General features: G+C 37.4%; 1 protein-coding gene across 1 annotated transcript in view; it reads left to right on the top strand.

Annotated features, from left to right (window-relative positions):
- NUP205 (nucleoporin 205) overlaps positions 1-13,567 on the top strand; it is a 47,599-nt gene that overhangs the window by 26,437 nt on the left and 7,595 nt on the right. Inside the window, exons 23-35 of the mRNA XM_032107833.1 lie at positions 635-749; positions 1,729-1,878; positions 2,884-2,958; positions 3,676-3,833; positions 4,918-4,998; positions 5,826-6,017; positions 7,611-7,881; positions 8,324-8,422; positions 9,799-9,947; positions 10,677-10,868; positions 11,597-11,718; positions 12,805-12,943; positions 13,168-13,294. Coding sequence (XP_031963724.1) covers positions 635-749; positions 1,729-1,878; positions 2,884-2,958; positions 3,676-3,833; positions 4,918-4,998; positions 5,826-6,017; positions 7,611-7,881; positions 8,324-8,422; positions 9,799-9,947; positions 10,677-10,868; positions 11,597-11,718; positions 12,805-12,943; positions 13,168-13,294 — 1,870 coding nt within the window. The remainder of the gene's footprint in view (positions 1-634; positions 750-1,728; positions 1,879-2,883; positions 2,959-3,675; positions 3,834-4,917; positions 4,999-5,825; positions 6,018-7,610; positions 7,882-8,323; positions 8,423-9,798; positions 9,948-10,676; positions 10,869-11,596; positions 11,719-12,804; positions 12,944-13,167; positions 13,295-13,567) is intronic.

The following is a 13,567-nucleotide window of genomic DNA, read 5'->3' on the forward strand; positions in this document are numbered from 1 at the left end:
GGTGATAATATGCCAATCTTTAATTTTTTTTTTTTTAATTTTGGAAGTGTAGTTTGACAGCAAGTAACATATAACTCCAAGTAAGCCAGTGAAATTCTCTGCTTTATTCTGTAGCCGTGAGAGAACGGACGTATGTATGGCTGAGGGGGTGAGGTGGGGGAGACAGCCGAGTTAGATGGATGTGCAAGGTAGCTGATGCTTGCACGTAAATCATAGAATCATATGATTACACACGTGTAACATGTTAAAAATCCATGGACTCTAGAAAGGATTTTAAACATTATTAAAAGCAAAAGGCAATTCTGTAGAAGTGGGGAAAATTTATTACGTTTCCTGTCTTGGTGGATGTGCAGACATACAAAGACACTCATTTTTAAGTGAGCTAAACAAACAGGCTTATCTAGTGTCATGTTGTATAGCCATTGTGTATGCATATGCTGATAATCCTTTAATATAATAATTCACCATCTGTTACAAATAATAGGTTCAACTTTGAAGAAAGCTGATGGAAAACTTACTTTAAATACTGCTAATATTGTTTGAACAGTAAAACAGTATTATGCTTTTGATTTGGTGGTTGGTTTGTTTTTAAAATAAATTCCATACATGGATCTCTGCTGTTTTTGATTGTCAGGTTATCTATCAGTTGTGTGCATGCTCTGACACTTCAGGTCCAACTATGAGATATCTGAGGACCAGTCAGGATTTCTTATTCACTCAGCTTCAGTACTTGCCATTTTCTATCAAAGGTAATTTTTTTGCTAAGATTGTGCGTGCTTAAAATTCAATGCATTCTTTGACTCCCTAGGAATGAAAGAAGAAACACAGGTAGCATTATTAAACTGAACGAATTGCAGGCTCTGCTAATCTTTTAATTCTTTAAAGATTGAACTCTCCCTACTTAAGAAGTTCAGATTATTGATGCTAAACTTTTGGAAAAGAATATTAGCTTTGGAGTGCACCAAGTGTCCAGAACCACATCCTAATCTGTATTGTGATTATCATTGTAGTTTTGTTAGATTATGCTACATAAAAAAAATATTGACAAGAATGTTAAAGAACCAAGGGAATAGAAGGCTGATGGTTGTAACCACCTGTATCGTCCCTTTCTTTGAATAAAGTACTGTTAAGCTTATAGGTATGTTTTATATTTCAAATCAGTATTTCTCAGATGTCTTAAACTGAATAAATGTACTTTATCAGATGCTTGACCATCAGTCTTTCGTTCAATGACAGTAAATTTAGCATTCAAGTACATGTATCCAACATGTATAAAGTGCTGTAGGTGATTCTTATATAACTTAGGAATCTAAACTAGATAAATGTAGAATAGGAAGATTCTAGGAGACCTGTGTTCCAGTCTCACCAGTTTTAATTAAAGCTATAGTTCACTTGGGTAAATGCCTGGTTATTTTCACTGAAATTCTAACTGACCGTATTTGCTCATGAAGCACTGCATTCTCCACAATGACTGTTCTGAGAGGTTTCTATCCAGTTTCATTGTGTATGGGCTTAAGTGTGTGTATGTGTATCATTTGTTTTCAAAATAGCCACATGTTCATTTATTGGCTTTTGTCAGATCTGTGACTTTTTGTCTCATAAACAATTGCTAAGCAAATAATAAATAATGACATCCTCTAAAAGCTTTCTCAAATGAAAAATGCTTTCCTTGGAGTAAGTAATATTATTTATGCTCAATTTTATAATTGTTGCCTTATCCCCATCCAGAACATGAGATTTCAACACTCAACCAAATGTCTTGGCTAATGAAGACTGCAGCTATAGAAATGCGAGTGACATCGCTGAACCGCCAGCGCTCCCACACACAGAGACTGCTGCATCTGCTGCTTGATGACATGCCTGTGAAACCATACTTGGGTAAGAGGAACTTATGGTGAGGGTAAATAGGCTGGAATAAATGGACTATGAGAGACTTCATTTGAATTCTTTTCTTCTTAAGCTTGTGACAGTTCGTTTGTGATACCATGTGCAGAATTGCTACTGGAGAGATGGGAAGAAAGATGGTGGTGGTTGTAGACACCAAAGCGAAAGAAATCAGGGCATCGTTTTGTTCATTGCAGATAGAAAAATTAAAAATAGTTTGAGGTAGGAGAGGGAAATATTAAAAAAAAATCATTAAAATTGTAGAGTAATTTGTTTTGAATTGCCGTTTAGAATCGTTACAATGTAGAGAAGGTGGAGGGTCTTCCATGGTAAGGAGTTTCTCAGTCTTAATGTCTGTCACAAGCTCTCAACCCTCTCTCACAGAAGATAGTAGCTACAGGACGGTTTTGCTTTTAACATTATAACAACACAAAAGTGATATTTCATCCCAATGTGGTGTAGAATGCAGTGTAAGTAAAAAGGCCAGATTTCAGAGTTTTAGAATAGGGTAGAAGTAAATCAAGAAAAATAAAACCAGATGGCAATAAAACTCTCTTCACGTAAAGAAAGTAGAATAAATGGAAGATATTTTAACATGCTACTGCAGTATGGTATTTTCCCATACTTTTATCAGCCTGAACATTATCTTCATCCTTGTGGGGATCTGAGTATGGGAAACTGTGTTCAGGTACCCTACTCATTTTACAGTGTCCATCAAGCTGCATTTATACTGGTGGGTGGGATGTCTTTTTAGGCATTTTTAGTACTTTCTGATCTGTATATGATGATGGGATAGCTTTTGTGAGATAAGTATCGTTCTCATTAACAATTCAAGGCCGTATTGTATTAGAAGACTTTCAAGAGAAAGGTTTATCGGCTTATCACTGTGCTCTTTCTCTTTCACTATTAATAAAGTAGGTAATATTTTTCACTTAGATTTGTTTTTTGTAATTTATTTGTTATTTATTTATATTATTTATTATGCTTTATTACCTTCAGCTGATGGTGAAGGAGGGATGGAAGATGAAAGTCGATCAGTCAGTGGATTTCTCCACTTTGACACTGCTTCCAAAGGTAACCATTATGACTGTTGATTATTTATCAGTAAAGTGTATCTGGTCCTGAACAGGCAGGAAGGCCATCTCCAGAAAGGACACTTTGGGAAAGAAAGCAGTAGGTGTTCTAAACAGCAGCAGTACATGGAACAATTTTATTTAGTGTGGGGAAAAAAATAAATTAAAGAACCTTGATGTAGATGGCTGGAATGAGTGAAAAATAATGAACTGGAAAGGCAGTTCAAAGTGTGTTTAAGTATCTGTGCAGGGATAAAATGGGAGAGTGGCAGTCTATAAAATTTATTGCTAACAGTAGAAACACTGAGACTGTTGCAAAGGCTGAACATATTTGTATTTACATGGCAAAGAATGTAAGTCCCACATAAATAAATAAATTCAGATTCGTTATGCAGCAGAAGACTGCAATGGTTGTCACTGTAAACCAGCCTGGTTTCATTTAGGAGAAAAAATTAATATCTTGTATTTGTAAATACTGGATTACATGCCTATGTAACAGGAGAACAATACAATACAAGACGTATTAAGAACTTAAGGCTTTAGAAAATGTTTTTAAACCTGCTATATAGATTGATAGCACTTTCTGAAGATTTAATGCTTTCTTTTGAAACTTTACACATTAAGATTTAGATTTACAAAGGTAAATTAGGCTCTTTTGTCATTTTTTGTTTTCCCCTTGATACTTCTGAATACAATTTGAATTTATTTGCATTTCCAGTACGCAGAAAGATCTTAAATATCCTGGATTCAATTGACTTCAGTCAGGACATTCCAGAGCCTTTACAACTGGATTTTTTTGACCGGGCTCAGATTGAGCAAGTCATTGCTAATTGTGAGCACAAGAATGCACGTGGACAAGTGGTCTGCAATGTCAAGGTTAGCACTGGTCTGTGTGTTAATAATACTTTGAAACTTGCTTTCACATAAAAGGTGTGTTTCAGATATATGCATAATTTATGCAAGCTATTGAGGTTAGTTTATTTCTTTTACATTGCACACACTGCTTTCTCACTTGCAGTACACAGCTGCATCAGTTTAAGACACTTTCAGGAAATATCTTCTATCTTAATGTTTTTCCCATCTTGAAACACCCACACGATGATACTACATCTACTTCATGTATTTCTTTGGTTGCCAATACACAACTACCTAGCACTACATATGTGTAACAATCACATGTACAACATCTTTGTGTACTGCAGTAACTCTTGGAGGCTTCACTTAAGATTGTGTCACACTGTGATAAGTACTTGACAAGTGTATGATAAGTAGTACTGAAAAATTTGTGACCCTAAGAAATGAGTAAAACTTGTTTAAACTCCAGCCCATCTGTTGCATCTGTCACTATGTAGCCATCTCCTAGATACTTTTAGGAGGTATGAATACATCACCTTTGTCACTTGTCCTAGTTTTGGCTCAAATACTATTAATTTTCTTCATAGTAGCTAGTATAGTGTAGTGTTTTGCATTTAGGATGAGAATAATGTTCCTAACACTTTGATCCTTTAGTTGTTCCTAAGCAGTATTTACTTAGTGAAGGAGTTTTCAGCTTCTCATACCACCCACCAGTGAATAGGCTGTGGGCACAGGAAGCTGGGAGGAGGCACAGCCAGGAGAGCTGACCCAAAACTTGCCAAAGAGATATTCCATCCATACCATATGATATCATGCTCAGTATATAAACTAAGGAGAAAGCTGGCTGTGGGCTGCTGCTCAGGAACTGGCTGGGCAGAGGTTAGCAGGTAGTGAGCAATTGCATTTGTGCATCACTTGTTTGTATTACTCTAAATACTACTTTTCCATCCTATTAAGCTGTCTTTATCTCAACCCACAAATTTTATTGTATTTTTCCCCAGTTCTCTCTGCTACTCCACTGCGGCAGGGAGCGAATGGCTCCGTAGTGTTTATCTACCTGCCAGGTTAAACCATGTCATCACTGAAGTTTCACTTTTAATTTCAGTACCTTCACAGAGTTCTGGTTGCAGAAGTCAATGCCCTTCAAGGAATGGCAGCAATAGGGCAGAGACCTTTACTTATGGAGGTGAGTACAGAAAAAGTTAACTAATGGTGGTTGTTGTCCTTGGTGGATTTCCTACCTTGTCAAGCAGTAAGCTTTACTATAAAAGACTGTGGATTTGAGTCCTAACTTAGTAATTCCTGAAGAAAAAATCCCCAAAATAAATAAGATAAGCTACTTCTTACCATATTGTTCTCTAAACAGCAGGCCTGGAGTCTGTTTTCTTTTTTTCTTTAACCTCTTCCCTTCCCATTAGTGATAACAATTGCAGCTCCCACCCCACTGTACAGAAAGCAGTTACATACTGATGTCAAGATTGGTTGTTGACAAGTACAGTGTGTTCATCTTATGGCCAAGTTAGTGTTGCCTTTCTCTCACAGGGGATGCCAATTTATTTCTCTTTTCTTCTACACAGATGTAGTTTCAGTGAACTTGGAGCTTAATTATTTCCTGAGTTTCCTCCCATCTTTTAAATTCAGTTGAAATTGGTTAAATAGATGCAAAAGATAAAAGAGAAATTACGCAGACTAAATGGAAGAAAAGGCACAAATAGATTTTTTCATAGTTGTTTTTGTTTAGATTTTAAAGTGCCAGAAAAGAGCTTTCCTGGTCAATTTTTTTCCCTATGAGATTAAGACATTCATGATAAAAGGCCCCATGAAAAGCAGCTCAGAAATTGAATGGGCTACCTTGTTAAAGTAGTAATAGCAGCTTGTTTCTAATAAGCTGAAGACTTAACATTTTTTCCTGAAGGCTATTACTAATAGATAAAATGGTCATCTTGAAGTCTGTCTTTGCCATGAATTTCTTCTAGCACATTGTAACTGGGTTTCTTTGTGGCGGGCGTTCAGGAGATCAACACTATCCTGCAGTACGTAGTGGAGCGGAACAAGCTGCTGCAGTGCCTCCATGCCAAGAGGCATGCTCTGGAGTCGTGGAGACAGCTGGTGGAAATCATACTCACAGCCTGCCCCCAGGATCTCATACAGGCTGAGGACAGACAGCTGATTATCCGGGATCTGTTGCAGGATGTGCATGACAAGGTAGTGCTCTGCTGGAAATCAACCCTCTCCTTGAACTTTGTTGCTGCAGCTTTTTATGTGAAAGTGCTGCAATTTTGATTGTAATCCAAAAAGATTTTGTCTGCCTTTGGTATTCTGTTTAGTTTTCCAATTGCTGCTATGCTGAAGCTGAATGCACTCTGGACAGGGGGATGCTCTATATTCTGGCATAGCTACTCCTGAACTGTGAACCATATATCGACAGATTTCAAAGTTATTTTAGTATAATCCAGTATGATGGTAGTCTGGAAAAGGTGTGTGAAAAAGAAACAGCCTGCTTTGATGAGAAACAAAGAAGAATTTACTGAAGGCTAAAGGCAAACTACAGTATTTGCTGATTTCCTGCATTTAGATGACTCACTGGAAATCCTACTGCTGCTTCTTTTGAAAAATCAAAGAGTTGAATGAAGCTTCATAGTAGAAAAACTAACGATTTTACAATTAGAAGGGCTTTTGGAAGTGTGAGGGTTTGCCTTAAAAGTCTAGATGTTTTACTGCTGAGTTACAGCAATAATTTTTGAGACAGACTAGACAGTTAGGACTGACAGCCATTCTAAAAGGCAATATTTAATGAAGGATCATTGTATTTTTCAGGCTGCTGGGGCATGATTATTTTTTTGCTTTATTGCGTGAGTTACGTGGATTGTAGTTCTGATTAATAGAGTTTTGTTTTGAGAAATATGTATGAAAATTTTTTATCTTTACAAGGGAAGAAGTAATCTTTTTGGGTTTTGTTTTTGTTACTTCCATTATTTTTTCCTGTAGGAGTTACCTAAAAATTATGTATTTTTTAGTGGAGTGCTGGTTTTGTTTCTTATGTGAACAAAATTTAAAAAACCAGGAAACAAGGGAGGCCTTCACTAGCAGAAGAAATTTCTTTCCCAAAATCTTTACGGAGAGGAAATTACAGACTTAATTTTCTGTAACACTTTGGTGAAGACTTTTGTGAATTTGAGAAAAGAAATTGTTACTGTCTATTGAAAATAATTGAACTACTGTTCAAAATGATTATATTGCTTAAAAGGAAGGCTCCTTCAGTATTAGTGATAAAGATACCAGATTTACCTTTTAAATAAGGGTGAAAAAAATAGCACATGCAAATTTCTTGTTAGTGTTTTTCCATGTTGTCTTAATGCTTCTTTGATACTCAACCCATTGGATTTTTTAAGTTGTACCTTCACATTTTAAATGGTAATAAAATAGCTGTAAAGCCAGTTGTTCCTTCCCTAGCTTAGGTTTAGATATTTTACTAATAAAGCATATCAAATGTCAACACATTCCTTCTCTTTCTGCCATCCAGATTTGATTATCAGCCTGCCTGTGATTTATGCAAATGAAAACCAGAAGGCTAATGTCTTCTCAATTAAAACGCGTTCAACTCAGGTTTCTGAACAAGTTTCTGACATTACTGATTTTGATGTGTTTTAAATACTGTCATGTTAATGAAATCCTTATGCATACTAAATAGTTGTGAGAGGCTAATTTAATTGCTTTAATAACTCATGAGATCAGGCACTTTTAAACATTTTTTTTTCTTTTGCCTTTTTTTTTCCTTCTTCCTTCTTCTGTGTTAAGATCCTTGATGATGATGCAGCTCAGGAGTTGATGCCAGTGGTGGCAGGGGCTGTGTTCACCCTGACTGCCCACCTGAGCCAGTCTGTGAAAACGGAGCAGAAACAGCCACTTGCGCTCCCTGTGGCAGGACAGTCCCAGTACGTCTTGATGCTGGATGGTTCTTTCACCTCATCACCTGGCTCTGAGAGCATATCCATGGGTTTTGCTTCCATTGGTGACTCCTCCCTCCACATCATCTTAAAAAAGCTGCTGGATTTCATTTTGAAAACAGGTGTGTTGTTGACTTTTGCAGGGTGTGTGCGTGAATTCCAACTGCCAAGAGTAAAAGATGGGCTGAGCTGCTTTCAGATAGTGCAGTGAAGATTTTTGTTACAGTCAATTAGATGGATCTTACATGATTAGTATAGATGTAAGTGATGTTACTAACAAAAAAAATAACACACTTTTTAAAAAAAATCTGAATGACAGAAGAGAGAGATGTAAATGACTAAAGAGAATTTCATATTGTCATTCTTTTGGAACAGCATAAACTTGCTGAATTTACTCATAAATACACTTTTATGCAAACAGTAGAACTTTACCTTAAGGAGTCTAGTTGTTTTATTTATTTCTGCCAGCACTGCCACAGGAAAGTTAAATTAAGTGCTAGTAGAAGATTGTGTTATGGAATTTACATTTGTTTGGTTTTAATTGTGAATGTTTCTTGTTAACAGGTGGTGGCTTCCAGAGAGTGAGGACGCACCTTTATGGATCACTGCTTTATTATTTGCAGATTGCCCAGAGACCAGATGAACCAGACACTTTAGAAGCAGGTATGGTCCAACTGTATTTGGACAAGAGCAAAAAATAAGCTTATTAAACCCTGGATGGTACAGTTTCTGCATGCTGAGTTGTCTTTTGGAAATAGATGGAAAACATCATGCTCCAAGAGCCTCTAAAATTAATTGCTTATGCTAAACAATGCTTATCTTATATTCTGACCTGTCTAGCTGCGTATGCATTCAAAATCTGTTGCTCTGGATGAGAATATTAAATTTCTGATCTCTAGCACTAAAGAGGATACTTAATTTGTGTCCATTTACAGCTATACATCATAGCTATAAGACTGTCAAAGGACTGGAGATGACTTGTAACTAACTTCTCTCAAGCAGGTCCAGCAGTAGAAATATATTGCATTCGCATCTTTATGCACACTCATACCACAGTGATCCCATTTAAAAAACCCCAAAACAATAAAACAAAACAGAAAAATTCTAAAGCAAAAAAGAACCAAAACACCAACCACACAAAAAACCTCAAAACAAACCCCAAGGATTATTTCATACCCTTTCTCTTCCTTTGTCTGAAGATCCCCCTCAAAAAAGCCTCACACACACCCCACCACCACCCCCTCCCCAAAAAATAAGCAAAAAATAAGCCAACCAGAGTTGCTGTTTGTCTGAGAGTGCTTATGCTAAATACCACATTCTCTCTGTGAATGGCCTAAATACTTGCATTGTTAGTGTTTCTAATAATTATTTAATCTTGGAGCTCAGACAAGGGTTGAGAAAAAAATCTTGGGGCTAGTACCTGCATGCAGACTCTTACTTGGTCTGTGTTTTGAGCTACAGTAGTAAAAGGAAAAAAAACAACCTATGAATTTGTTATAACCCCTTTGTAGTTTATTACTGACTTTGGTTTCATTCTCTCCCATTCAAGTCACCTTGTTTACTTAGCTCAAACTGAATGCTTTGGTCCCACTTGAAAGTTCATAGAATCACAGGATGGTTTGTGTTGGAAGGGACCTTTAAAATGATCTCATTCTAACCCCCTGCCATGGGCAGGGACACCAGACCAGGTTGCTCAAAACCTTATCCAACCTGGCCTTGAACACTTCCAGTTTTAGGCCCGTTAGTTCTTCTATGTAACAAGTACTGAACATTTGAATTATTTTAAGCAGACTGTTTACTAGGGTGGTGTATGTATACAGGCACACACTTTTTGCTCTGGCTGGTCTGTGTGATATTCAAGGAAGGATGGATTTGTAAAACATTTGTAGTTCATTTAAAAACTCTTGACTGTTGTTTGAGGCATTCTGTTGCAAGGTAGAGAGAATGCCTTGAAGAATGTAGCATCAGCTGTAGCTAAGCTAATGCTAAGATGCCTGTCTTTGAATTTTTTCATTTTTTGTTTTATTTGCTTTTTACAGCCAAGAAAACTATGTGGGAGCACTTGACAGCTCCTGAAGATGTGTTTAGTAAATTGCAACGGGAAAATATGGCAACAATTGAGAGTTACGGGGCAGCTCTGATGGAGGTGGTCTGTCGGGATGCTTGTGATGGCCATGAGATAGGCCGGGTAAATGAATCTATTCTTTTAAAACTACTGTTCTGTTTGTTTTAAAGAACATCTTAACCTGTGCAGAGATGGGAAGTTTCAAGAGGTAGAACGAGAACATTTTTGTAGATACTTGATCTGTTTCATGTTTCTGTCCTCCCACTCATTCTTCAAGCTGTTGAAAGTAGAGCCATACATACATATGAATTTTTTTCTCAGCAAGGCTATGTGTCCTATTGTTTAAAAATAAGGGTAGAAAGCTCTGCTGCAAAAGATGCAGGCAGGGACCTCTGTGACAGTTACTTGTTAGCATTTTTAAGTCATGGACTTCCCAGTTTATTTACTCACATTGGGAAGATGACTTCATGAGAAAGTAATTTCTGATAGTAGCCAGTAGATGAGAATCTAGTCAGAAGGCAAACTAGTTTTAAATAGTAATTGTGCTTGAGGCAATATTTCATTAAAATATTTTGGCTTAGTTATTGGTCAACAATATCTGTAATGTTTTTTAAAAGAATAGTTGAGAAAGGTAATTGGCTCATACTATACTAGTGTCAGGAAATCTTAAAATCTTTTTCACATAAATGATTGCAATTGTAGAAATGCATTCTGCTTATAAGAAGCTATTAGAAGAAACTGCTTAGCATTTCGTCTTTCTAGGTATTTATTAAAAATCTCATTGATTTCATAGATTTAATTCTGTTTTGATGTGTTTGTTTTTATTTATTTTTTTTTCTTTCCTCATCACAGATGCTGGCATTGGCTTTACTTGATCACATTGTTTCAGTAGACAAGCAGCAGCAGTGGCTCTTGTATCTCTCCAATAGTGGCTACCTGAAGGTGCTTGTGGATAGCCTAGCAGATGATGATCTGGCTCTTCAGAGCTTGCTCACACCTCAGCCCCCTTTGCTTAAGGCACTGTACACCTATGAGTCCAAAATGGTAATAGTACTTCAGAAATGGTTTTATGTTTATTTTTTAATTTTTTTTTAGTAGAAGTTGTTTGTCTATACTTTGCATTGATTGTACTCAGAGATATTGTTAAGGAAACTTTCCTGTCTGACCATTCAGGGGCACGCTGGCAGTCACACTTGAACCACCAGAGATTTTAACTGCTGGGACCAAAGCTCCTTCACAGAGAGTGGCTCCAGTGACCAAAGGGTGCCCTCCTTGACTCCCTGCCCTCACCACACTCACAGTCAGACCAGGTTTCCTTACTGGTTTGACTCCAGGTTTCCCAGGGCAGTTTCAGACATATGGATTCTTAAAATGATTTAATCATGGTGCAACAACAGAATAAGAGCTCGAGCTGGTGCCTCTGAGGAAGAAACCTTAACAAAGGAACCCCTGGGCTTTTATACCCTCACAATCTGTGTGAGTCTGGGGTCTTCCAACTGAGTCCTCATCTTCTGCAGTGTCTCTGAGGTGCCTCACGTCCCTCCTGCCCTTTGTTTTGCAAAGGGTGGGCAGTTCACAGGCTCTTGCCTGGGGCTTCTGCCAGCCAGAGCTCAGTCTGCAGCTGCACACTGAGCTACCTGCACTGAAGGTATTCCTTAATGGTATTTTACTAAAATGATATATTTGAAATGACTCTAAAATCAAGCAAGAAAGTAGACATTGTAAGCCTCATTGTGCATCTCCAGAACTTACCCTTCTCTGCTCTTGTGTAGGCATTCCTCACTCGAATAGCTAAAAGTCAGCAAGGTGCATTAGAGCTGCTGCGGTCTGGAGTGATTGTGCGGCTGGCACAGTGCCAAGTGTATGACATGCGACCTGAAACAGACCATCAGGGGTAAGTGTTGGGTCTCTGGCTGATGATGAAACCATAATGCAGTCTTCTTGGAAGCACATCACATCTTTTTACAGCCTCATGATTTTTGAGTAATGATTTGTGGGTTTATTCTTTGTGTGTGTGTGTCTTTCTTAAACCTATCAGTTCAGTTTAAAGCTACATTTTATTGAGAGAAAAATTTCAGATAACTGGGTGTTAGGTTGTACTTGCATGCTAATTACTTAGACTACATAAAAACTTATTTGATAGCTTGGATGGAAATGATTAATGTTTTATTATGAAATAATCTATACTGTAATGTTTGAGGATCAGCTTACACTGTAAACTTAGTTTGGGGGCTCTGCAGCTGGTGAAGTGCAGTTTGTCCTCACCCATAAAACATTGAGAGAGCAGTGAATTAAATGCTATTTCAGAAATATTTTATGATGTGTTTAAAAAATATATATATATATTCACAGTTATATATTGCTTGGCAGGTCTATTGATGTGTTGCCACATTAGTCATTGTGAGGTGATTGAGACGATCTCAGAGAAGGAGATTCCATATTTAGGGGAAATTACCTGGGTTGGTTTCAAGCTGTGGTCCGTGTTTTAAACGTACAGCTCTTAGTGACACACTAGGAGTTCAAACACTTGGGAAAAATTTAAGACTTAGACAAGGTATACTATTTGAAAGTTCCAGTTAGACTTACAGGATTGTATAAAACCTACAGGACATTTGTAGAGGACTGTATTTAGCAGTTGCTCTAGAATTAAGCACAGCTCTTCCTAAAATATTTGAGAATACTTAGTTTTGTATATCAGTAAGCAGGTATCGTATTTCTGCAACAAAGTAATCTGGTTTAGTGTAGTATAATACAAAGAAGTAATTTTCCCAGCTTAAAGAAAATGTCTGGCAGCAGCTGTGTATCATAAATGTGCTGCTTTTCCAATATAAACTCAGTTCAAGTCCAGACCTCTTACTGAAGTATGTTTTTAGGTTCTTAAGAGTGATTGTAGGCTGAGGCTCTACCTCACTAGTAGATTTCACTCTTCTTGCACTCTTTATCTTTTTTTTTTTTCTCCCTTCTTTTTAAACCTCCTAAGAATGTATGCAATGAGAGATCCCCCAGTCTTCATTCCTGCTCCAGTGGAACGTTATCGCCAGATTCTTCTTCCAGCTCTTCAACTGTGCCAAGTGATTCTCACATCCAGCATGGCACAACACTTGCAAGCAGCAGGACAGGTAAGTTCCAAAACATGCTAGAATATCACTGCTATTGCTCATTCTAAGAAATTATAGGTGCCTTTGCTCTGATAGTAAGTTTTGTTGGTTTTTTTTTTTTTTAAATCCCATCCTCACTGGTACAGGAGGTCTTTTGAAATTGTTCAAAAGCATTGCTTCCTCTCTGCTCACTGTTAAATTTCATATTTCAATTCGTATTTGCTCTTTTTTTTCTTGTGGTGCAGGTTTTGCAGTTTCTAATTTCCCATTCAGATACTATCCAGGCAATCCTGAGGTGTCAAGATGTAAGTGTTGGATCTCTCCAGGAGCTGGCCTCCCTGACAGGAATAATCAGCAAGGCAGCTTTGCCTGGTAGGAACTGCATTTTTAAAGTCTCAGCCCCATCTGCATGAATCTCAGGCTTTGTTTTCTGTAAAGAAACAGTAAGACAGAAGAGAATATCTATGACAATACAGATCTTTTTTGACATGTAGAGCCCTGAGAAAAATAGGGAAATGTTACATTATTGTTCTTGAAGTAAATATGGTGGATTTGCAGTAGACATAGTGCTCTTATCCATATGTATTTGACTTTCCATTTTTTTTTCATCATTCTGCCTTACACTAAGTACTTTTTGTCTTGGAG

This window comes from Corvus moneduloides, chromosome 4 (assembly GCF_009650955.1).
Source record: "Corvus moneduloides isolate bCorMon1 chromosome 4, bCorMon1.pri, whole genome shotgun sequence".
In the NCBI taxonomy this organism is placed as follows: Eukaryota; Metazoa; Chordata; class Aves; order Passeriformes; family Corvidae; genus Corvus; species Corvus moneduloides.